This window comes from Anoplolepis gracilipes, chromosome 13, assembly GCF_047496725.1.
Source record: "Anoplolepis gracilipes chromosome 13, ASM4749672v1, whole genome shotgun sequence".
NCBI lineage: Eukaryota > Metazoa > Arthropoda > Insecta > Hymenoptera > Formicidae > Anoplolepis > Anoplolepis gracilipes.
Window position 1 is genome coordinate 3,645,241 of NC_132982.1, and position 26,168 is coordinate 3,671,408.

At 31.8% G+C, this 26,168-nt stretch overlaps 5 protein-coding genes across 18 annotated transcripts; 3 read left to right on the forward strand and 2 right to left on the reverse strand.

Annotated features, from left to right (window-relative positions):
* Positions 1–498: 498 nt before the first annotated feature.
* Vha26 (V-type proton ATPase subunit Vha26) lies at positions 499–2,602 on the forward strand. The gene is made up of 5 exons (XM_072905013.1): positions 499–704; positions 1,286–1,461; positions 1,658–1,826; positions 1,985–2,168; positions 2,366–2,602. Exons 1-5 carry the CDS (start codon positions 672–674, stop codon positions 2,482–2,484), a joined length of 681 nt encoding a protein of 226 aa, XP_072761114.1. The 5' UTR covers positions 499–671; the 3' UTR covers positions 2,485–2,602.
* On the reverse strand, positions 2,406–6,053 carry Rad60 (DNA repair protein Rad60). 5 transcript variants are annotated; one of them, XM_072905008.1, is made up of 7 exons: positions 5,966–6,053; positions 5,321–5,426; positions 5,109–5,172; positions 4,791–4,962; positions 4,362–4,565; positions 4,128–4,272; positions 2,406–4,018 (listed from the first exon to the last, which is right to left on the reverse strand). In XM_072905008.1, the coding sequence occupies exons 2-7, from the start codon at positions 5,391–5,393 to the stop codon at positions 3,723–3,725; spliced, it is 954 nt and encodes a 317-aa protein (XP_072761109.1). In that variant the 5' UTR covers positions 5,394–5,426; positions 5,966–6,053; the 3' UTR covers positions 2,406–3,722. The 5 variants fall into 5 exon arrangements, with proteins under 5 accessions (XP_072761109.1, XP_072761108.1, XP_072761110.1 ...); XM_072905007.1 differs by lacking the exon at positions 5,966–6,053 and adding an exon at positions 5,684–5,745; XM_072905009.1 differs by lacking the exon at positions 5,966–6,053 and adding an exon at positions 5,508–5,659 and having other exon boundaries at positions 4,851–4,962.
* Positions 5,899–9,350, forward strand: Dus3 (Dihydrouridine synthase 3). 3 transcript variants are annotated; one of them, XR_012047935.1, is made up of 6 exons: positions 5,899–6,144; positions 6,634–7,858; positions 8,162–8,529; positions 8,618–8,746; positions 8,829–9,020; positions 9,220–9,350. XR_012047935.1 is itself a non-coding variant. In XM_072905002.1 (5 exons), exons 1-5 carry the CDS (start codon positions 6,059–6,061, stop codon positions 8,899–8,901), a joined length of 1,881 nt encoding a protein of 626 aa, XP_072761103.1. In that variant the 5' UTR covers positions 6,012–6,058; the 3' UTR covers positions 8,902–9,020. The 3 variants fall into 3 exon arrangements, 1 of the variants encoding a protein (XP_072761103.1); XR_012047934.1 differs by having other exon boundaries at positions 9,192–9,280; XM_072905002.1 differs by lacking the exon at positions 9,220–9,350 and having other exon boundaries at positions 6,012–6,144.
* LOC140672672 (uncharacterized) lies at positions 9,076–19,457 on the reverse strand. Of its 7 annotated transcripts, none has more exons than XM_072905019.1 (6): positions 19,373–19,457; positions 17,551–17,620; positions 17,263–17,475; positions 9,936–10,157; positions 9,554–9,706; positions 9,078–9,355 (listed from the first exon to the last, which is right to left on the reverse strand). In XM_072905019.1, exons 3-6 carry the CDS (start codon positions 17,287–17,289, stop codon positions 9,188–9,190), a joined length of 570 nt encoding a protein of 189 aa, XP_072761120.1. In that variant the 5' UTR covers positions 17,290–17,475; positions 17,551–17,620; positions 19,373–19,457; the 3' UTR covers positions 9,078–9,187. The 7 variants fall into 7 exon arrangements, with proteins under 7 accessions (XP_072761117.1, XP_072761120.1, XP_072761119.1 ...); XM_072905018.1 differs by lacking the exon at positions 19,373–19,457 and adding an exon at positions 18,719–18,816; XM_072905017.1 differs by lacking the exon at positions 19,373–19,457 and adding an exon at positions 18,528–18,699.
* On the forward strand, positions 11,675–25,917 carry LOC140672664 (serine/threonine-protein kinase OSR1). 2 transcript variants are annotated; one of them, XM_072904999.1, is made up of 11 exons: positions 11,675–12,174; positions 16,630–16,755; positions 18,696–19,132; positions 19,813–19,925; positions 20,307–20,557; positions 20,775–20,940; positions 21,823–22,058; positions 22,312–22,426; positions 22,654–22,925; positions 23,182–23,368; positions 23,559–25,917. In XM_072904999.1, exons 1-11 carry the CDS (start codon positions 12,125–12,127, stop codon positions 23,634–23,636), a joined length of 2,031 nt encoding a protein of 676 aa, XP_072761100.1. In that variant the 5' UTR covers positions 11,675–12,124; the 3' UTR covers positions 23,637–25,917. The 2 variants fall into 2 exon arrangements, with proteins under 2 accessions (XP_072761100.1, XP_072761101.1); XM_072905000.1 differs by having other exon boundaries at positions 18,699–19,132.
* Positions 25,918–26,168: the final 251 nt, after the last annotated feature.

Here is a 26,168-nt window from a genome sequence, read left to right on the forward strand (position 1 = left end):
TTGAATAACAATTACAATATATTTACAGAAATATTAATAAAACAATCATTTATTATTTATCACGTATTATTTTTTTTAATAGAAATAATCATTTCGTAAGAATAAGATCGTAATCAATATTAGACGTTCTCAAATCAATTCATATTCGTTTAATTAATTAAATCTATTTAAATCCAAGGGATTATTCATTACGATGTCCTCTACATTCCATTCAGTATACTTACATTTTTTGTATATACTGTCATGCAATATTTATATTTATATATATATATATATATATATATATATATATATTTATGTATTTTTATATATATTTTTATTCATCTTTTGATAATTCAAAATTAACAATCACGTTGTCATTTCTCCAAATTATCATATTTTTACGCGTACACTTCGGTCGCACACACAAGACGGCGTTTTTCAAAAATAAAGGCGCATCCTCAGACGACGACCGTTTGTCGAGATCGCGCTGTCACATTTGCGTGTGCGTTTTGGAACGACGGTCACATTTTCAGTCGGGTCATATGATCGACGTTACGCGAGAATTGACGGGCCGTCATAGGCGTTGACTTGACTTGTCTTTACCACGATTCTCTCGCTCCTGTAGCTGTTTCTAACGGAATTTCTTCGCACGATCGGACTCCTTCGAGAAGAAAACACACGGCTTCACCATGGCACTCAGCGACGCGGATGTCCAGAAGCAGGTTAATAAAGAAATCCCGATTTTGTCTCTCTGTAACGTTGCTTATAGCGAGTATCATATATATTCTCGCGCTCTATTAATATCTTTACGATTATTTATTATTATGCTACGCTATGCTGTTTTTCGCTAAATATGTGTCCTGGCCTTTTTTCGACACCTAGGCTGCACAGTTACATGGGTATCAGATTCGTAACTTTTGAAATTGTATCTTATATAAATCAGAAACAGAAAGTGGAATTAGTCTGTGGGGCTTTTTTAGATAGAAAATCGGATCAATAAAATATCATTTGTACAATTTTGACAGCTGCTGACGATTTGTTGATAAAATCTATTTCTTTATTTATTGTATACATGCATGTTTGTAATGTTTCTGAAATTTTTGAATACCTTTTATATAACAATCAAACAGGAAAACTTTTGGCTACTACATATGATTTGAAGAACATATGTATTTTTATCTAATCTATTATATATGCACATATTTAAAAAGAATATATCATGTATTAAGAAATCTTGAAGATTTGAAAATATTAAATATTGTATATAATTATAACAAATCTTTAAAGAAAAAATATATTACAGATCAAGCATATGATGGCTTTCATAGAACAAGAAGCCAATGAAAAAGCAGAAGAAATAGATGCCAAAGCAGAAGAAGAATTTAATATTGAAAAAGGACGTCTAGTACAACAACAGCGTCTTAAGATCATGGAATATTATGAGAAAAAGGAAAAACAAGTTGAATTACAAAAAAAGATGTATGTATAAGAAAATATTACATTATATACTTTATTGTAATAACATAAGAGAATTATTCAATATTAAATTAATCTATGTTAAATTTTAGGAAATTGAAAAAATTTGATTTTTTAATTACTTTTTTGACAAAATTGTCAGACTTACAAAGTGGTCTCTAATATATTGTGTTGTTATATAATATTTTTATTCTTATAGACAATCTTCAAACATGCTCAATCAAGCTCGATTGAAGACTCTAAAAGTACGTGAAGATCATGTACGCAATGTTCTTGATGAAGCTAGAAAGAGATTAGGGGAAGTAGCTCACAATACGGCGCAATATAGGGAAATTCTTCAGCTATTAATCATCCAAGGCCTCTATCAAGTAATATTTCTATAATTTAAAATAATAGAACAAATTTGTTCTATTTGTTCTACTATTATAACTTTTATTATTTTATTGTGTAACTATATACATATTGAAGAATAAGTTTGATAAAATTTAAGATTATTTTTGTAATGACATAATATGCATTTATGCAGCTAACAGAAGCAAACATTACTCTTCGTGTTCGTCAAGTCGATCTACCTCTCGTAGAATCTCTTCTTGAAACTATTCAGCAACAGTATAAACAGAAGACTAAGAAGGATGTTACCTTGAAAATCGATACTGATAATTTCTTACCCAGTGAAAGTTGTGGAGGTGTAGATTTATTAGCATCCAAAGGTATTACCTCAAAAAGTTTTTGTTGCACTAATCATAAAGTTATTAATAATATAAAAATAATGAAAAAAATATTTATAATGTATCAACCTTTGAATTCTAATTTTACTTAAACTCTTTGATTTTAAGATAATTATATATTTGGTGTTATTGTATATTATATTAATTAATACGCAAAATAATCTTTATCTATTTTGCAGGACGTATAAAGATCAGCAATACTCTGGAAACCAGATTGGAACTGATAGCGCAACAGTTGATACCCGAAATCCGTTCTGCTTTGTTTGGTTATAATGCTAATCGTAAATTTAATGATTAAACTATTTTCTTTGACAGTTATTTGAGACTCTCCAAAACATTCCCAGCATTAACAGTAAATTGTTATCGCATTATCAAATATTGTGTAGAATAAAATTAGTATGATGTCTCTAACAAAATTTTTTGTTTGATATTTTTAATGAAATTTGATGGATTACTGTGCATATTTATCACTGGAATAGTTGTAAACTGTACATTCTGTAAACTCTTCAAAAACGCCCTTTTATTCTTTCATCTTGCTCCTATTCATCTTTACTCCTAACAGGTAATTGCGACCTAAAATGTGCATAACGATGTATCAAATATTTCATCGTTAAGATATATTAATTATTAAAATTACCTGTTAAACATTGGTGTTCATAAATAAAACAAAGTGTACTTTGTCAGATTTTTGTCGGTTTTCAGTCGATTAGGAATATTAACGTGAGCGAAATGTTACATTAATGATAATAATTGATGTTTTTGACCGCTTATGTTGAAATGAATAGCAATGATCACAAAAAAGAATATAGTACTGTTGGTATGTGCAGAATCGTACAAATATATGAAATGTGCTTTATGTGTATATAAGTGTGATACACATTTATATACCTATAGAGTATATCAGTATGTTATCATGTACATTATGTATAAATATAATAATGTATTAATATATGAGTAGATTATTTGTTGTTGATGTATTAAAGTACCTTTAAAGAGTAGTTCTACAAGAGTATAATGTAATCAAAAACATCGAACCGGTATATTTTAAGCTTATAACATAGGAAATAATTATGCATAAATATGTGTATATATAATTGTCCAAATTTTTATTCACTGCAATATTGAATTCATTGAATGTTATATATTCTTAAACCTAGATTTATCTATCATATACTCTTGCAAAACTAGTAGGTACTATGTTCATATTATACATATAGACAATATGCTACAATATATAGACTATATTACATGCACATGAATAAATAAAAAATATCTTGAAACTTGTTTGGAAAAATTACTATTGATATTTAAATACAGTTTGCTATTGACCTGAAAAGTCAATTTACATTCTTTGTTTTACTAGATTGAAGCATACATTCTTGCAATTGATGAGTTATTTGTACAATATTAAGATAAATTAATATATTAATAAGATAATGTAATGTATAATGCAAACAATTGTATGAGATTTACTAGATAGTATAAAAGAGATTTCGTATTACATATTACATAAAAAATGATTCGAAAAATTATATATTATGTAGCAATATGAAGATCAATACAAGCTTCTCCCTCGAGATCTAATGAATTCGGTGTATCAGTTAAACTTATTTGTTCTCCATCAAAATAAAACTTTAGACTACTTTCTTTTATACCGAGTTGCTCGGCACAATTAATGAAGAGTGCTTTAAATTGTTGATCTCTCTTAAGAGGAATAGTTAACGATTGCTTTTTATTGGCCGTCTGTACTTTGATAGTACATGTATCTTCATCATCGTCGTTTTTCTTATCCTCTGACAACGCATTCATACCTGGATGCACTATTCCACCATCTGCATATAAATGTAAAATGATTATATTATTATTATTATTATTATTATTATTATTATTATTATTATTATTATTATTATTATTATTGTAAAACCAACAATTCGTTTATACCAAGTATATCTATAATTGAAAGTTTGAGCGATGCTGGAGTATCAGTACGATTGATAATTTTATCCTTTTTCATGATTAAGATTTCATTCACAGAAACTTTCTCTAAATCAGCATAATATTGGAAAATCTTTTCAAAATTGTCGTTCTATAATAAGAAAATTTGAAGATTATACTTAAGGTACTTCTCAAATGCATAAGATGACACAAGAATATAAGCTGATAATCGACACATACTCTATGAATATTTAAGCGATCAATTCTCTTTGATCTCCATAACACTTTAATATTTATCTCATAATTGTCATCTTTGATAGAAACTTCATCATCTGATAGTGAAATTACATCATTATTACAGGTATTAGGAATTGATTCAGGCTTCTCTTCCGTTAAAACGATTTCTATATCACATTCTAGATCATCAACTGGTTGAACATATTGCTAAAACATATTGATCAAATATGAAAATCACGTAATACTCCTTCTTATGTATTAAACATATTAATAAATTTTACAGATAATATAAATGTTTACTTATTGATAAATATTTATTTATTCTAAAAATAATATAAGTTAAAGTTTACAAATTTTATTTTAATAATTATCAAAAACTTGAAAGAACTAGAAAGTAAATAGGACATACATGTAAATATAAAAAAATATTACCCTTCCCCTAGTTTGCCTAACAGCATGAGTAGTAATACCTTTATTTCTTCTACTTCTTACCATCCTCCTTTGTATTTGTCTATCATCATCATATATTTCTTTATCATTTGTCTCTTTCTTATTTATCTTATCTTCTTTACTACTTTGTTCACCATTTTTTTGTTCTTCAATACTGAAAAAATATAGAGCAAATAATAGATATTTTTCATACAATATTAAAATAATAAAATATGGCAATACTCATGGTCTGCTGTATTTTATTAATTAAATACTATATTTCAAACAATATAAATTTTCATAATTTCTGTAAATACATACTCAATGGAAAATATATCTATCTCTGCAGAAGGTTCCTCTTTTTTGAAGCGTTTTTGTTTTAATGCTGAAAAAAATTGTATTTTATAAAAATTATGTATCCCAATATAATCAAAATATTACATATAGACATCTCGACTTTATATTTCATATAATAGCTTTTCATAATCAAAAGGTAAATAAGAAGGTGTACCCATAAATCAAAAGAATATTACCTTTTAAGCGACCAGCAAAATTTGTATATGGATCATCCTCATCCGAAGAGTCATCTACTGCCATTTTATTCATTACAAATATTCATGCAAATAGATATATAACTTCCTGAAAAACAAATAATTCACATAAAATAATATAAAATATTTATTCACAGAAATTTCGAGACTGTTATTCGTTAAATGTAACCTTTATACAAGATCAAATATTGTAAACATGATAATCGAACTAGCAGAGGACAAATCTCTAAAAATGTCGATTGTATTTAATAATTTTCTAATAATTGTTACGATTCTTTTAATTCCTTTCATTGTTCCGAAATAAGATATAAACAAATGTCCCAGTTTATTACGAATTTTTTATACCTTCCATCACTTACAATCAACCAATTCTAACTTAATACTAACCTAACCTTTATTTCTTCTACTTCTAACCTAATCTAACTTTGTCATAAGAGAAATAGCAAGAGGTGGAAAAAAGTGCACAACTTTCGAGCCTCGTGCCTCGTCAAAAGGAATCGCAGATAACGCAAACTGAAATCCCGAATAAATGTCGAAAGATAAATTAACATGTAATTATTCATTACAGAGGAAATGTCATACAAGTAAAATATAATATAAAGGGAAAATGAAAAATAAGTAATGTACCCTTTTTGTGTTAGATGTTCGGTTCCTTCTGAATTTTTACGTGAATTAATTGCGCTTGATTTACAAAGAGTGGATATACACACGTGCGTAGAAATGGCGGATTACGACGAGAAGTGCGGAGACTGTTCGTTTGATTCTGGCGAGGATAAACAGAAAGGTGTTTGTCTTATAAAAAAAGAGTACGTAAATATATAGTGTGGCTTATGTCGATTATTATCAGTGAATTTTATGTGGATATATAACCAAGTATTTATACTTTTTTTAATATTGCTCCTATTACACACACATCACAAGGTTTAAAATTGTATTGAAATCTTCATTGATTAGTACTTAAATCTTTGTTATTTATATTAAAATCTTGAAAGATCTATAGTTCTCTTTTCCACAATTTTCTATATTAAATAATATATTAGTTAAAATGTAGAATTTCTTCTCATATTAAATATATAAATAATATTTCTATATTTACCATATGTGTATGTATGTGTGTGTGTAAAAATTATTTGAGATATTATTTTGGATATTATTGCGTTTGCAAATTAATTTTTGCATGTAATTCAACATATCTCTTAGTGGTAAACAGTTATAGCTGTTACATTATTTTTTATTTTATTTCATTTGTCATTTTATTTTATTTGCTATCTCACAATTCACATATGATATTGCAGATTTGTTATCGAAGATCACGTGAGACAATTAAACGAACAACGATTGACAGAGACAGATAAGGAGAAAATATCTGTAAATGCAAACACGGAAGATGCAAATACATCATTGGATGAAATACCTGCTAAGAAACTCAAACTGGAAGAAAAGAAGGAGAAGCTCAGGGGTCAAAATAAGGCCAGGCCAGTCCCATTCAAAATTTCGAGGGAACTACACCTTTGTCCTTGGATTGCGGATCAAACTACAGATGAACCTGAAAAAAAATGCCAGAATCAACGCTGCACGTTTCTGCATGATTGGAAGGAGTATTTGAAAATCAGACCGCAGGATATTGCTGCAGAATGTTACCTTTTTAATTTGACCGGCAAGTGTCCAAGAGGAATCACATGCAGAATGGGCTCACAACATATTACCAAGGATGGCTTCAACATCATTGACGAGAAGAAATTCGAGGAATACACGAACCGCCCGCCAGCCATAAAAAATCACTTATCCAAGGACCTGCAAAACAAATTGCGCAAGCGTAATTTTAATTTTTCCAAAGCGGAAGCGATCGTCAAAGTTAACGATCCATCTAAGAACAAGACGCAACTAAATAATTCAGATAATGAAACAGAGGAGAAAAAACAAATAAATAATTTTAATTGTAATAACTCGCTTGATAGTACAAAGGAATTGAAACTCGGACCCGTGGATGACAGCGATTTGATCAAATTACGACAGGCAGAGAAGAAGAGGATCGATTGGAATGGCAAAATACTGCTGAGTCCTTTAACGACAGTGGGCAATTTGCCGTTTCGAAGGATTTGCAAAGAATACGGGGCCGATATCACCTGCGGCGAGATGGCATTGGCACCGAAGATACTGAAGGCTGCGCAAGAAGAGTGGGCGTTGGTGAAGCGACATGAGAGCGAGGATATCTTCGGCGTGCAGCTTTGCGGTAATAATCCGGGAGTATTGACGCGATGTGCCCAATTGTTGAATCAGGAGATCGACGTGGACTTCATAGATTTGAATCTTGGTTGCCCGATCGATCTAATTTACAGAAAGGGTGGCGGTAGTGGTATGCTTAATCGACTGCATGTACTCGAGAGCGTGGTAAAGTCTATTAGCCAAGTATTGGACATACCGTTATCTGTCAAAACCAGAACTGGAGTCTATATAGATAAACCGATCGCTCATAAATTGATGCCGAGATTTCGAGACTGGGGTGCATCTATGATTACTGTAAGTTCATTGAATTTATGTTTCTTATATCTTTGTTCTTGTAAATCATTCACATCTATCTGTAAAGAGTACATCTTTTCAAAAGCAAAAAATTTTCTTCGATAAATCTCTACGTTAAAATTCAGTTATATATGTATATGTTTTATAACACTGTAGAGTAAAATATTCATATGTTAATTACACAAAAATATTAAAAAGAAATTATTACTTGTCTTGAGTAAAAAGATCAGATATCTAATGTTTTCAAAAAGCTCAAAGGATTATTTTTTTTCAGCTTTTATTAATGTTCGGCGATTCTTCCAGGTTCACGGCAGGTCCCGTGAACAAAGATACACGAAACTGGCCGATTGGAATTACATAGAGAAATGCGCTGTGGCAGCGCAGCCGATACCCGTGTTCGGAAACGGTGATATCCTGTCTTTCGATGACTATCAGCGAATGAGAAAGGTCTGCAGTTCGGTGGAGGGTGTCACTATCGGACGCGGGGCATTGATTAAGCCGTGGATCTTCACCGAGATAAAGGAGAGAAAATTGATCGATATCTCGAGCGCTGAGAGATTTGATATTCTCAAGAAGTATGCAAATTACGGGCTTGAACACTGGGGATCAGATACACGTGGCGTCGAAACCACCAGAAGATTCATGTTGGAATGGATCTCTTTCCTTCACAGGCAAGTTTGCTTTGAGAGAAGAGTCCTCTCAGCTGTTGCAATATTTCTCATTTACATGCATACACTTATATTTTGAAACATGTTGCAGATATATTCCTGTGGGAATTCTGGAAAGACCGCCACAAAAAATTAACGAGAGGCCACCATTCTACAGAGGTCGCGATGATATGGAGACATTAATGGCCAGTTCCAATTGCGCCGATTGGGTGAAGTTATCGTAAGGCCATTTTTCGAGACTATTAGTTTTTATTGAGAGAATCATAAACTCTCACGATATTAATAATTTCATTTATTTCTAGCGAGATGTTGCTCGGAAAAGTGCCTGATGGATTTCATTTCTTACCAAAGCATAAGGCAAATTCGTGGAAGTAACATCTATTACAAGAAAAAATTATAGAGAAACATTCTCGAGTCAAATAATTTAGTCGAACGTTCTTGTACAATTTTTCACAACAAATACAAGAAGAAAGAAGGATCGATCACGGTAAAATGTAATGTTGAATGCGATATTTGTTATATATTTCATTCACATATTTGCTTTTATAATACAATAAATAAATATTTTTGAGAAAGATTTTGTTTGATACAAATATATTCAAACGATGAATTTTTGTACTCTATAGCGAAAACTTCGGTAATATATGAATTTTCTATTGAATCAGTAATGATCGTTTATCTCGCCGAGGGTAGTGACCGGCCACATACAGTCACAATCACTGGCGATTTCCATGGTATAAGGTTCCCAACATTCGTCTTCCCAACGACGTCTGACAAGGGATATGATCCGACTTCTTTGCACGCAGTGAAATATCGGATAAACGCATTTCTGAAGCATACAAAAAATATTAAATATCTTAGATTATAAAATTTAGTTGAATAAAAAACAAATTCTTTATTAAATTAAGAACGTTTTAAGTTTTAAAATTATTTGGTAATATTTAATCAAGTCTTTTCATTTTTATTTCAAGCCATATTTTTCGTGCGTTAAACTGTCTTGAGTTATTTACATCACTTCTAAGTTTACCTGTTGCGATGGGCCCGTCATCATTCTTTCATTGTTATCAGGCAATGAATAACCCTTACAGTAGACTGCGTGATAATGCGGAGGTTGATACTCGTAATCGGGATCGGCAATTTCCACTCTTCTCGTTTCTGTCTCGCAAAGACTGCGATATTCCTAAGGAAAAGAGTTGATTAATATAGACATTTATCTTATAATATATGATGCAACATATAAACGGAGAGATTTAAATTAGAAATGAACATGTAGAAGAATAGATGAATTAAAAGGAATCATTTCTTTTACATTTTTCTTTGCAATTTAATTTTTAATTTTTCTTTTAAAATATTCCTTAATATTTTTCTTTATGAAAAATAATTAATCTTCGAAATTAAAATTCACTAACGGCAATCAAATTTCTGCTATCTCTGTTTAACTGCTGCAGTTTGTTCACCCCAGTTTCCGCGTTATAATGTTCCTCTGGTAGATAAGAAACTTCTCTCAACGATATGTCACGTAGATTCTGGTAGTAGAGTTCAGGATCCAAGCTCTCTTTAATCAGCTGAGTGAGATTCAATCGTCTACTCAGCACGTAAGACACGTGGTTAAGAATAAAGAATTCGGCAATCTGTAAGAGATATAGTTTACAAATGAGTAGACAAAAAAATGGAAAAAATTTCAAAATCCAACTTTTTTTACTATACTTTTTCTTTTAGATAAAATAAATATTATACAAATAACATATATTAATATTGCAAAAAAAAATAATATATTATATTCGATTATTTTTATCAATGATTCAAAATCACCGATTCGCTCTCAAATATTGCGTATTGCGTCATTGATAAAACCTAAACCTTCGATGGAGGTCTCAGTCAGTAGCCTTTAGCGACCCATCAAACTTGATGATGCGTAAATCGCGCGCGCGGAGGGTCCACTCCACAAATGGGAATGGAGCTGGGATGAATCATTCGCGTTTATAGAGTACTGCAAACTGGCGAAATTGTTTCACGTTGTTTGTCTGTCATAGATGAAACACGATATGCGGCAATCTCTAATTTCTCTTCTTTTATTTGTCCGGTTTTAATTTTCTTTGAAGAAACATTATCCTTAAATTTTATCTTTTAACGGGTCGCAAAAAATAATTTCTTAAAGACATTTGTCAAAAAATTTTTCTTTTGAAATTTTGTTAGTATAAATTAGAATTTTATTTAGAATAAATTTTTTTTTCTAAAAGAGAAAGTAATTAAAAATTTTGTGCGATGCAAATTTTCAAATATAATTTCAATGAGATTTATAGGTAATCACAAATTTAAATTTAACATTCAAAATGACAGAATGAAACGAGTTATAGGTATTACTACACGTAATAAATGCACTGATAAGAACGGATTTATCAATAGGAACGGCTTTCTCGCGAAGATCGGTATTAGTTGGTTCGCAAGGTCGGCATGATTGAGCTGTGTGTGTCGTATGATACAAATTATTCTTCCCCGCGTCATCAAGTTAATTCATGATACCACCGAAGTGACGACAGAACATACGCACGAGATAATGCGTTCTTCCAGCTGCGTGGTTTTCTTCAATTCCAAGCAACAGAGCCAATAAACGTCATCATAAGCGATGATAGATCAATGATTGATTTCCTTGAAAATAAAGGGCAAAGAAAAAAATTGCAGGATCTTTAAATTAAGTTTAAATCAAAAGCCTTTCTCATTCATCCTATACGAAAGAATTTAACCAAAATTTAAAAAAAAGACGTCCAATTTTCCTCGTCGACAAATTATCGAAATGTCAAAATAAAAAATTTAATTAAGAGATTTCAAAATATTTAGATATAATAGCACTCTTTGAAAGTTTTTCTCGTAGAAAATGAAATAAAATATTTTGAAAAAAGTTAAATAAAGAAAAAAAGATAACGTGATGCACTGTTTATCTTGAAAGGGATATTTATGAAAAAGGAGGAAGAAAAAGATAAAATGATCAAGAAGGTGGGGGAAAACGTGGACACTATGTGCGGCTGACTTTCAGCATCAGTGATGTACGCTGTATTACATACACGCATCAACTGTACCAATGTGGGGTAAGTAGTTATTCAATTGACAGTGCCCCCGTCTGACATACATAGTTCGGTCACGACGGCGGGCACAGGAGGATCCTACGTCTCCTCCACTGAATACTAGCTGACAGCTAGCGAGAATAGTTTCCTCGAAATTGCGCTTGTGTTTCTTCGCTCTGTCTTTTTGAAATCGCGTCGACGTCATCGCATGTGTCTCTGACGGAGTTTTCATATTACCTTATAATTGAAAGATAGTATAAAAGAATCGATGTCGACAGAGGGATCGTGCATTGTGACATAGAGATAATGTCGAGCCGGCCAGCGTGTTTAGATGATCGGTGTTTTATCTGCGATGAAATGAGCTCAGTCAGTTGACGATTATCAGTGAGACAGACAATTTTGAAGATTTTCATTGAATACGTGGTCATTGATTTTCGACGGAAGAAGACGAAAAGAAGAGAGATTGACGAGATTCCAGTTCGCATATCCTGTAGAATATCCACGATTGAGATGCCATCGGGCTGACACCCCATGCTATGGCAGCCGATCTTTACGCGAACGGCTCTGTGAAGTCAACGTCTGCCAGGTGAGACACATTTTGGAGAATAGACGACATTACACGTATCGACGTTTTAAAAAAAGTTAGACGTTATTAACGTGTCCGTTTGATTTTGTGCTTTATTGGTTGAAATGTGTGGACTTCACTTTTTTTAGTGCGACAAAGTTAGATGAGCACATATTTAACATTATAAATTTATCTATTTCTAAATCACTTCACGAGTAATTATATAAAAATAAAAGTGAACCAAATCACATAGCAGATGTTGATGAAAGAAAAGAATTTATTATTTTGAAGGACTATTTTGACTGGTTTGAGAAAAATTGGTAAGCAACGGACAAAGGTCCACATTCTCAAAGTAAACGCGGTAATCCGCTTCTGAGTTTTATTTGCCTATCAAGATGGCATTCAATGTCAACGTGACGTGAGAATCAAATAGCCACGTTAAACGCGGCCCCGTCCGATTCCAAGCTTTATTTGCCTAATATGACGACCGTTTTCAATGTCAACGTGATATAAAAATTAGAGATATAGACGCACTTGTAGCCTCTCTAAAACAGAAAATATAAACACTTTTATAATTTTCATAAATATCAATCAAAATAATAAATAAACGTAAATAAAATATAAATAAAATTTGTAAAAGCATATTTTAATATAATATAAAATTAATTCTAATAAAATCTACTTAATTAATCTATATCCTACACTGTATTTAAAGCTGATAAAATTTATTAGTAGATTAGTTTCCAAACGTTTCTGCAAAATATAAAAGAGATAATCCAATTTATGCAATGCGACATTCATGTATTTTTTGTTAACAATAATTCTGTAGCATATATATGATACAGTAATTTGTTGTAATATACATATATAACGACGTCTGATGACACATCGAAGGCAATATACAATAGCATCAAATAACTGCTTGTTTAGATTTATCGTTTCTTCAACTGTATTTGATTTAATTTCATAAATTAACGTAAAGATGACTATTTTTCAAACTGTTTGGTTCTCGGATGTTTAAAACAACTTCAAAAAAGATAGTACAAAATTACAATGTAAGGATAAACTTTTTTCTAAAATAAAACTAAAAGGAATAAAATGTTTGATAATTTTTTTCTGATTCGCGATTAGTTTTGCTGAAATTGTAAAAGAAATTCGTTCGTCGAAACGACTTCAGGATCAATGCAAGCTTGAACAATCGGAGATCTGCTTCCGGATAAACGTGATGGTCTTCATTTTTTGCAAACAATTTCAATGACAATGAAATCGTTTAATAGCCACCACGAGTCTCTGAGTTAATAAGCAATTGACCCTCGGTTTGCCAACTGAGTAAAGGTTTCATTGATGAGAAACGTTATTAAGTGAATTCAAACGAGCGCGGGACTCTCGAAATCTCAACTATTTGAAAATCTTATCAATTACATATGTAATCATTATAGAATTATCTCATTGATTGCGCTTACTAACATTTTATCCGATAAAAATAAAGCCAGTACATTGTCAATCTTTCTACAAGAAACGTCATTAAGTGGCTTTTTACAACAATAAATAGATTATTCGATGAATCATTAAAAGTTTATTATAAGTATAATAATTAAATATCGCATAAATACAAAATATAATTTTCTTTCAAATGTTAATCAAATTTTTTCAGGTCAGTTTTTTCTCTCTCATTACTCATTATTAATTTAGCAAATATTAGGATGCAAAGATAAATCAGTGTCACAGGTTTGCACAAAAGTGCGCACTTGAATTGAATAAATCTCGTATTACGCTTTTTTGTATATACACACTACAGAATCACTACACTGGCATTCACTGAAATCGAAGGTATTTAAATTAAAAACCTGTATTTGAAAAATATAAATTCTTTTTTAAAAAGCGTACGATTATTTATCATCAATTTAGAAAGTCCGAACATGTGAATTATTGCCATAATTAAAGCCTACATCATGTCAAACAAGATTATGATTATTTGACATAGAAATAAGAAATCAAAGGCTTTTTTCTTGTAAAAAAACGTCGAAATAAACGCGCGAGTTTTTAATGAAATTAAAAAGTAGCCAAAGAAACAAAATATAATAATTTCTATATTTTTAAGATTTTCGAAACTTTTTTCTACTATTTCTACTTCTTCTATCGAAGAATTGTTACAAGGCCATGACGATCTATATTGTAGCAAACAAATTGAAATGCAGCAATATTACAATAGTCATAATATGGGGAAGCACATATTATGACATTTGTTTGTTCAATTGTGTACGCGGTGACTAAGATCGATGCAAAGTCAATTTAATAAATTTGTGTCTACATGAAATGTAGAATATACTAAAAATAACTCAAAAACTGTTATTGTCGAGCAAATATTTGAGAGTAATCGATTTCTCAATTGTATTTGCCTAACATGGATTTTTTTATCTCAAGATAAGCCAGAATTTTTCATTAGATACAACGCTTGAAATCCAGAACAATATATTGTATGGGAAAAATGAAAGAAAAATTTAAAAGGAATAAACTCCTCTCTCTACAAAATAAAAAATAAAAATTATCAAAGAGAAAAATATAACGTAAACACCACAAAGCTTAAAAAAAACTTGGAAATTTTTAAGAAAGAAAATACGTTAAAATTGATATAATTAAAACAATCAAAGTGGAGTATTTTTTCAAAAGACTAAATAATTGTTAAAATTGAGAGTTGAAAAGGATAATTGTAGATTGAGATTTAAGAGTAAAAACGAATAAAATAAATAAAGAAATACAATGAAATTTATTCTCGTAACAAAACGATATGAGGCGGAGGAAATGACGGAACAATGAAAATTTGAAATATCGTAGTCGCACGTAAACTGAATGTAGGCAGCAGATGACGCGGCGGCATACGCCCATCGGTCAGAATTAAATTAAAATCGTTTGTTCTAGCCCGGCGTTGAATTAAACTTTTAACCCAAATATGAGAGAACCTCCGTTATTTGAATGACAATAAACAACATACGAGATGAGATAGCAGATAATGATCTTGTTTTTTTTTTTTTTTTCAAAATCGTTTGAAAAAAATTTAGCATCTCTATATATTTCATAGAAAGGAAAAGAAACTGTTTCTACTAAATAATAAGATAATAATAAAACAAGTAATTAAAATTAATTCACAATAAGAGATTTAAAATTATTTAAAATTATTCAACAACAATTGAAAATAAAGATTTTTAAATAGTATACTTATTATATTAGTCTCGAGTTCTTTAAATAAAACAAGAATAAATGAAAAAAATGTTAATGACCATATGCTAAAATAAAGACTTGCTATTTACCGAAATAAAACGTCACATTTTCGAGCAAACTACTGATGTGTTTAAAGATATTATTAGACCATTACTTTAAAGTAAGACTGTTATAGACTTGTTAATCAGGTGTCTGAAACTGAGAAGGAAAGATACTTGTTGTTGCAATACAATCGATGAGTGATGTCGCATTATGTTAAAATTGGATTAATCATATTGAAAATTACGCAGACTTACAAAAGTTAAAACATTTTTTCTAACATATATATCTATAAATATCACATTTTTAAAATTGTATTATAAAATTTTTACATAAGATATTTACAATGTATCTTATATTTCCGCGAATTCGCAACTAATTCAACATCAAATCAAATAAATTTAAAAAAACGACACACAGAAAAATACTCTGCCTGAAATTTTAAATTTGAGTTTGTTCTCACGAGTTATGCCTCTTTCTATAATCAACCAACAAAGAAAACAGGATAAAAATTGTCAAAAGGAAACAGGACCGTTGTAATGGAAGCTTACATCAGTCCATTCGCCATCAGATTATTTTTAGCCAGCAGGATAGGGTCTACCCCCTTCACAGTGGCTAAAAATAGTCGGTAAGGCCAATCCAGACCCAATTATCTCATCTAGATATTTAGGTGACAATCGACCGACCGCCAATTTAGAAATATTCCATACGCTCGAAGCCTTTTAGCTCGATACGAATCTCTCACTTCGCATGGATTAAAAATAAGATTTCTTTAAGATCATTTTAATATTCTACTAATTGAACAAGAATGATATAAATAATTAATCTGTGTGGATCAAAATATCATACAGCTGTACATATCGCAAATGCAACAATATTTTTGTAATGCAAATTATTATAATTAACTAAGAGTAAAATAAGATGAATAATATTAAAGAATGTGTCTCTCGAGATATAATATGCAAAATTTTTAATTATCAATTTTCATTGAGCAATAAATGAACAGTAGAGAAGGCTGTAAAATGATTAATAAAATTATAAAAATTCTCTCAAAAATATATTTATTTTTATTTATTATATTATTAATTATCTTATTATATTATTATCATATTAAATTACACATTTACAGCCCTCTTTACATTGAGCTCTTATTATACGGAGAATAGTTTCCCCTTTCGGTATGCAACCCGTCTGACAAACGTGTATGTCCGTTTGCAGGGCCGTACATAGCATGGGGCAGCGTAAATCGGGCACCCTGGGCGCCGCGGCGCCCATATCGCCAGAGGAGGAGCAACTTAAGTTTCAAGATACTAGATTTCTGACGACTTTGGTCGGCAGAAGTAGGTGAGTGACCGAGTGTGACTGACTAGCGTACTACGCTACGTCAAAAATCGAGGCACGTGATCGGATCTCACGCGACCCACTTATCGTTAGAAAGATTACATCGTATACACAAAGTGTGGTAAAACTAAGTACTGATCTTTATCTCTCAATCGTAACAAAGGAGATAATTAGGTAATTAACTCTGTTACAAGCACCTGTTTTGTGATTTCTATTACTCTCGAGCGACCTAAAGTTATATTTGGCATTACTTCATTTAAAGTGAGTATAACGCTTATTGCGTTGTTGTATAAACACTGCGTAGATATACTCTTTGTAAAAAATAAATATGAGATTATAAATTAAGAGATAAATCTTAGATGATTCAATGCTGATGTTAAATGCAAATATTATATCGTCAAATCGCACGAGATTCAAGTTGAACTTTCGTATAATCTTTTGCTCTTGTGTAAAAATGTATTATTTAAAATTAACTATAAATTATTATTACTATTATGATTTGATACTCACTATCAGAATATTCATTTCTCTAAACATGATTGCGGATCCAGCAGATTCAAAATTTCAAAGACAGCTTTAAAGGTCCGGGATGTTAAACATGGGGTGCAATCACCGAATCGAAATACATAGCGTGTGGTCGGTCTTATATATATATATCTCTCAGGAGGGGAAACACCTGCCTCTTCCCTCTCTTGAACGGTAAAGGTCATCGCGAAATCTCCCCTGCAAATAAAAATTAGCGATAATATCCATGGTGAATAATCCGGTTTAATTGAATTTTCTAATCGCGCGTGATACCTATGCATGACAATCGTTAATATCGGATTGCGTCGGTTAAGCGGATTCGTCGAACAGTTTATCCCACGACCTGTCAAATAGAGATAATGACTACAGATACACAGATATTAACACGTTTCAAGAAAAAATAGCCACTACTAGGAATCATAAAATATCTGTATTCTTGCGAATCGATACGAGAGGTCTTTTTTTCTCTTTTTTTTATGCTTGTTATTTTCTGAAAAAAATACTGTGAAAAATGTATTATTTAAAATTAACTATAAATTATTAAAAAAGAAACTAAAATTTTGATTTTAAAATTTATCACAGCATTATTGTATAAATAATCTCTTCCGCAAATAATTAAGAAATTAAAATTCCTAACAAAGATTGGCGATTTAAAATGCAACATTTCATCGTAGGTATATTAAATTGCTTTATCTTTCCAGTCAATTAAAGCAATCAGCGTCACCGATTGACATTCAAACTATTTAATAATTAGAAGCATCGTCTCGTGGGACGATCATAGCGAGAAAATGTGATGGATGGCCCTACGATTAATTTGTTGTGCATGCGAGTTGATCGTAGCTCATGATAGCTCTGTTTCTCTGAGAAACGTCAATCGTTTCAATGAATCGAGACGGGTTAGTTATTGGGATGGACGCGTTCGTTTTGACGGGACTACATCTCAATAGGAGATTTGATTCAACACGTCTCCTGGTCTCGAGTTATGATTCGAGCGAATTATTCTTTTTTTCTTCTCTTATGATTGAAAGTAAATAAAAGAAATTAACTTTTCACTCCTTTTTCCGTACTGGCTGGACTATTTTTGTCCGTGACTTTTCTATTAGCGTCAATTCTCGAAAACGAACGTAAAACAATATATTTGAACAAATTATTTTTTCAAATTTATTAGCCTAGTCTTTATTTCAAAGGTATATAATTTCAGATTTTTAAAAATACTTTTACACATTAATAAACTATTGGAAAATACCCACCTGTCCGGTTAGAGGGTGCCAAAAACAATAGGAGTAAGGGTTAAATTTGAATAGGTCTTCGGGCGAATACTTGAATATTGTGGGTTAAATTTGCGCGCGATTTTAAGATCAGTGCGTTCACAGCTGATTGTATGCCAAGTAAGTTTGCATGTTTGTTTTTCTCGCCAGAAGAATCTCGCCAGATATATTACCGTCGTGCTCGCCCGGCGTGTTTCGCCAAAAGTCGTTCCGCTCTTCCACGCCGCCGCCGCAGAAGGTGCCAACACCTTCGCCGGCATTTTCAACAGCAGCGATAACAACACCCACCTCGCGAAACAGCCGGGGCGCATCTGTAGCGAACGATCGCTGCGCTCCTCGCGCGGCTACCCCTACTGTCACTACCGTCCCCACCCCCGCGTCAGCTGTTCCACCACGTGACAGCGGTTCGCGGACCGTCGTCGGCGCTTCTCTGACGTCGCTGACGTTGTCGCGGGGCTCTAGAACAGCCAGCAAGCAGGCGCGCCTCGGTCCGGTACTGGCCAGCAAAATGGCGTCCGCGAGCACCTCCACGGTCGTGCAGGGCTGGCCGAATACCAAGGACGATTACGAGCTCAAGGAGGTTATCGGTGAGTATCCTTCCGAACGGGGGATTATTCGAGGATCACGCGACGACCGGATGCAAAAATCTCGCGCGCGCGCGCCTTCCAAGAAGACGCGCTCGCGAGCCGGCGATTCGCGACGTCGGGCCTCCAACGGCTGGCAACCGTCTATTTCCCGACAGAGGAGTATCGCGAATAACGTTGATAACGACAACGATCGCGAAGACGACGCAAACGATAAAGAATTCTTACGTTCAATTTACTTACTCTCTCGTCCATGAACGGTTGCTTAAAAAAAAAAAAAAAAAAAATGGGTTGACGGTTCACCACCGATCCCCGCGCTCGTTCCTCCCCCCCTCTCTTTCTTTCTGTGTCCTTCTTGCACTCACGTTGTCACGCAGCTACCGGTGCTGCTGCACGAGAAGCGTATGTCCTGTCCTAACCTAGTTAATCCTGACGGGACTGTGCGCGCTTTCCAGTGCCGTATATTCCGAGTAGGGTTGTCTGTAAAATGCATAATTAATTAGAATCTTGACGTTTTTCTTCAAAATTTTGAATAGCGCGTGTATGATAAATAAGAAATACCAACTCTAACAATTTAAGCATTCCTAATTTTCTGATAATTCTAAAATATTCGCGCGCAATGCGTTTTTAATAAGTAAATTTTTGAAATATAATTTGTGATAATTCCCTTTGTTAAATTCTAGGGGTTGGTGCGACCGCCGTGGTGCATGCAGCATTTTGTATTCCGCGGCAAGAGAAATGCGCAATCAAAAGAATAAATTTAGAAAAATGGAATACAAATATGGACGAATTACTGGTGAGTTTCATTATATCTTGATATTGGGCTTCAATGACAGATGACAGATCAATATGACACACACACACACACACACACTTCTCGATACTTTTTTAACATATTGTATGATTTACTTGATTAATGATTTTATCAATTATAACGTATGCTATGCGTCCCCATATATTGTACATTGTCAACATATGATATAAATGTTTTAAATATTAAATATATAACTATCTCTATTTTAATAAATTTAGATTATTGTAATATTACAAAAATAAAATCTGAAAAAAATTAATTTCGAATAATTTTGTTTTTATGAAATAAATTGATAAATTTTATATATTAAGATAAAAAAGTATTATTATTAATTGGTACTTTTTACTTGGGAAAAAATTGTAGAAAGAGATACAAGCGATGTCTTCTTGCAATCACGAAAACGTCGTAACTTATTACACATCATTCGTGGTAAAAGAAGAACTTTGGCTTGTCCTAAGATTATTAGAAGGCGGCTCCTTGTTGGATATTATCAAGCATAAAACTAGAACTACTAATTGCAAGCATGGAGTATTTGACGAAGCCACCATAGCCACAGTACTTCGAGAAGTACTCAAAGGTCTTGAATATTTCCACAGCAATGGACAGATTCACAGGTATTTGATTATCTACTTTTCTTCTTCTTTCTCTTCTGTAGAATCGTTTTATCTTTATTTACATAAAGTCTTAAAACTTCTTTCCTTGATTTATTCTCATTTGTTTACTAAAAATTGCATTAACTATAACAATAAAAATTGTATTAAAAAAAAGAAAATAACACTATTATATTATCTATGCATACAAAAACAAATTTTAACAACAGAATAATATTAGGGACATAAAAGCGGGTAATATCCTACTAGGCGAGGATGGCACAGTGCAGATCGCCGATTTCGGTGTCAGCGCGTGGCTCGCGACCGGACGCGACCTAAGTCGACAAAAGGTCCGGCACACGTTTGTCGGTACACCATGTTGGATGGCGCCCGAGGTCATGGAGCAGGTGAGAGAGGAAAGTAACACTACAGACTTCTTAGCCTGCGTGTTCTTTGTGTCTACACTTGTGTATGCATTTGTTAAATGTACATGAAACACGAGATACTTTTGAAAATGTGTACGTTATTGACCAAGCATTTTGAAACATAGCTTTTGCTATCATGAAACGACACACGAAGTTTGATGAATTGTCATGTCAATTTTGACGCAAGAGAAGATATGCACCTTGTTAAGCAAAGAATTCATTTGAATTATCAGTCACATCATTTCGAGCATGATGCAAGTTGCATTAGGCATGCTATGCAAGTAGTCACATAGAAAACTGCATTGAAGATGAATTCACTGTGTGCGTGAATTCTTAAAATTATTTTTTTGCTAATAATCAATTATGTATGTATAATCATGCCATTATGCTACTTTTATATTTTTTATATCTCTTAAATTTATTCCTTTTATTTTATATAGAGCATCAATTCTCATATTTTTATATCACTTTCTATACAAAAAAAAAAATTTTGCATGCATCTATACATACTGTGATTGTATGTATATTATTTTATTAAATTTTTACTGAATTGTATATTTAAATATAGTATCAATAATACAAACATTTTAAACACTGTAATGATTACAAAATACACTGAAAAAATTGCTGTGAAAAAAAGCTGATGTCAAATTAAACTAAAATTTATCTGAGACAGATATTTTATAATAATATGGCAGGCCATTCTATATATAAAATTGCAGTTATAAGTTACATTTAGAACAAAGATTCTGGCAGGCATGCGACATTTGCGAGCATGATTTCACGAGATATTGGCAATCTTTCTGTTTTATTTACTTACCTCTACTGTCAAAAAATCAATTATGATATGCGTATCTGTTGCAGGACCATGGCTATGATTTTAAAGCTGACATATGGTCACTTGGCATCACGGCGATTGAGATGGCCAGCGGAACGGCACCGTATCACAAATATCCCCCGATGAAGGTTTTGATGCTGACTCTGCAGAATGATCCGCCCACTCTGGATACTGCCGCCGATGACAAGGATCAGTATAAGGCATATGGGAAAACATTCCGAAAAATGATCGTAGATTGCTTACAAAAGGATCCTACCAAGAGGCAAGTTGAATTACATTTTTTTGTTTCCCGTCCTTCAAGCTGACGTTTGATGAAATAGCTAGAATAATTGAGATCAATGAGTAATGCGCGACATACATTTTATTAATTTAAAGATAATCTGTAAAGATAATCTATATTGTTACATGATTACTGATATCTTTAAATATAAAAATAAAAATGGATGGATATTTTTTGTATATATAAGATCTTAAAAAATATTATAATTATTAAGTAATAATTTTGATTATTTTAGACCGACGGCTACCGAATTACTGAAACATCCCTTTTTCAAGAAAGCCAAAGATAAGAAATATCTACAACAAACTTTGGTGGCAATTGGACCTAGTTTAGAAACGCGTGTACAAAAAGTATGTTTGTGTAAAATATATCAGAAAAAAACATGCAACAGAATAATTCTTTCTTTGTGTATGAGACATTTTATTTTTTATTGCATATTTTATTGAAATGTTATATAAGTTAAAATTAGAAAGACATCTGTAACATTTTTCTCATTTTCTTTGTAACTCAAAGTGGATATAATAATTTTATTGCTTCTTCACATTATAAGACATGAAGAAACTTAATTTTTTCACAGGCATCTAAAAGGCAACCCGGTACATCAGGTCGTTTGCATCGAACGGTGACTGGAGAATGGGTTTGGTCGTCAGAAGAAGAAGACAGTGGCGGATCGAGCGGTGATGAAGGCGCCAAAGAGACATTGCCCGTCAACACAATCGAGAAAGCTAGCAGTGACGAAGACGCTGGCGACCCCGACGAATATTATGGTCAAATCAAGGTAGCACCGAGTCAAGTCGCAATACCAGCTACCGAACAAAATGTTCCTATAAATTTGGTTCTCAGATTACGGTATGTGAAATTATAAATCACTCAAAATCAAATGAAAATCATTCTCTTTATCTCTGTATGATAAAACTATATATATGCGATAAATACTTACAGACTTATATTCTCAAGTGATTCCAATTCGAGAGAAGATCCGAGCATACCTTTTACGCGCTCCATTTCCTATTTCTTACCTTTTATTTTAATCAAAATTGTAAAAATTTATATTTTTACTTTTATCAATAAATAATTAAAGTAATATTACATGCATTTCTTGCAGGAATGAAAGACGAGAACTTAACGACATTAGGTTTGAATTCACTGTCGGAGTGGACTCGGCGCAAGGAATCGCAGCGGAACTCGTCGCAGCAGGTCTAGTCGACGGTAAAGATGTTGTGGTAATAGCAGCGAATCTGAAAAAATTAATAGAAAGTGGAGGACAATTAAGGACTGTTACATTTTCCTTGGTAAGCTTTCGTCAGTTTTAGAACTTTAGCATTTTACTTTATCAAACACACAAATATATATTATAATATATGTATGTTTGTTTATATTTAACGTAATGTATATGTAATAAAAAAAATTATATATGTATGATATTTTATATAATTTAATTGGTCCATATTAGACATATAATTCCTGTTTTTACTGTTGTAGAATTCTGGCTATGCAGCGAACGAAATACCAGATGACAAGGCGCTAATAGGATTTGCTCAGATCTCTCTCACCGATTGAACAATTTCGATTACCGAAAAACTTTATTTCCGAACTCTCAGGATAATGTTCTTAATTGCACATTCGCCATCTGTTAAGATCCAGAGAGTATCAAAAGCTAACGACGAATCGGCTAGATATTATTTTCCGAGATAAATTATATCATAGACGATAAAAAAGTTTGAAATACACATAAATAAACATATGTAAGTTTATTTGATTGTTGAATATTCGCAAGTTTAGCTTTTGACACTCTTTCAGACAATTTAGCAATTAAAAACATTCGTTGCAGAATGTAGGTAATCGAAATACATATTTGTTACAACACATCAGTAGTAATAAACTGTGCTCAAGTGTGTCTGATAACATCATCAGTGTTCATATGCAGAGGCAATCGTGAACGGGGCAGATAAAAATACTATGATTCACATACTGGCTTAAAGTATACACTTACTCTAATCAATAATGGCTGTAGTTTTACATAACCGAATTGTGTCATTCGTATTACATCAGTCTATGTAAATATTAGCATTCAATCATTTGTTGAGTTTTCCTTTTTCTTCTTTATGATTCAATGTATCAATGGGATAAAAAGATACATAACTGTGAAATGCGATATTTTATATAAGCAAACTTAGAGAATCAAGAGAGAACGCTTGATAATCTAATTTATTTGCCTGAAATATAAGCTGTTTCTCTTGAATAGCAAAGCTTTAGTTACATAAAGAAAAAAATTGAATATACTGAACATAGAATCATGTTCCATGTATCATGTACAGATTATCCGTGTATATCTTATGATTTATGCTAGGAAAAGGCAGATATAGAGAACGTTGGAATAAAATAAAACTTTTTTGTACTTAATTAAATAGACTTACGATAGCAAATTAATATTTTCACAGTTTTTAGACGTAGCGAGATAGAAAGATGATCGAGAAATTTTTACGTCTTGAAAATGTTTAATTAATCTCTTTATAAAATACATTGGAAAAAAATGGATAAAATCAGAATCACATACAACAGTTCAACGCGCAATTTGTACTTTACGGTTTCATGAATATAGTGTTCATCATTTACATTCTTCTATTTACTGGAAATCGTAAGGATATATATTTGCGATGTTTTTATTATTTCTTAAGTTTACAAATTGTGAAAATTTAGTTTTATGGTAAAAAGACAAATAATTTTCGAAAGCGTGTGTGTATAATTTTTTAATGTTTTTCAAAAATATTTTTTAAACTAATTTTTTTTATATATTCTAAGTAGTAAGAGAAATACATTATTTGAATTTTATTAAATATATATTAAGTATATTGAATACATACATATTATTTTGTATGAATATACCTAATTAAAAGTAAAGTACTAAAGAAGTAATTAGAGATAAAACTCAACTGAAGATAAGTACAACTATAAATAACTAATGTAATTCTGTATTTATATAAATAATCAATGTGATTCTGTATTTATCAATTTTTATATAAAAAGTGCAGTGACTATACATACGATAATATGGTAGAGGACATTCGCATTTCGTAATTTTCAATATGCATATATATATATATATATATATGTGTGTAATTTCTGTGAATTTCTATTCTATCATTGTTAACAAAATGTTTTTAACAATGAAAATTTGCATGTGATTTCTTGTTTCCTTTGCCATATTGCGATACATATATATTTATATATGTATATCACGTGCTAATTCCGCGACACAAGATTTGCTGAGCAAAATTAGTTATGTAGTAATAATCGAAATACACAATCGTTGATATACATGTGATGGTTACATATATATACTCCGAATTATATATATCAAATCAATTGTGTGGTTTAACTTATATAGGGGAGAAACTTTTTATGCTTAATACACAAGAAATAAGCATAATTTTATTATTAAACTGCAAATGATAATAATCGTACGCTAGTTTAAGTAGATTTTTACAAATAGTTATATCAATACACACATGGCACTATATCTGGTAGCACTTAGAATTCTCATGCACTACGTTTCGCCGGCAGAGAATTTTAATCGGTTCGACATACATAGCTTGTATCGTCACTATGTGCCTTATCCCCTAAAAAACGCATTGATTATATTGAAATACTGTGTTTTTATCTTAAACGGTACTGAACTTTGTAATGAGACGATTCAAGTTACAATTTCGGAACTTTTTGTTTGCAACACGATTAAAGCAGTGCCAAATAAAATGTGTTATACTTAGCGATTAAATATGTGTATCAAGAAAACGATAATTTATTTGTATTAATATCAAAATGTCGTTCTGGCAATTAGAAACATTGTACTTTATTTCATTACAAGTTATTATAACGATTATGTAAATGTTATATGAACTGCAGCGTAACTGAAAATGGGTAATGGTACTTAACACCGATAAAAATTTCCGAGAGAGTCAGCACAATGGAATTTATTTTATACTCCCTGAGCAAGCTCGTTTTTACTTTTATCTCTCATCTATTCAATTTCTAGCAATAAAATGTTACTCTACAAAGAAGAGCAATTCTTCAAATGCTTAATATCTCGATAAA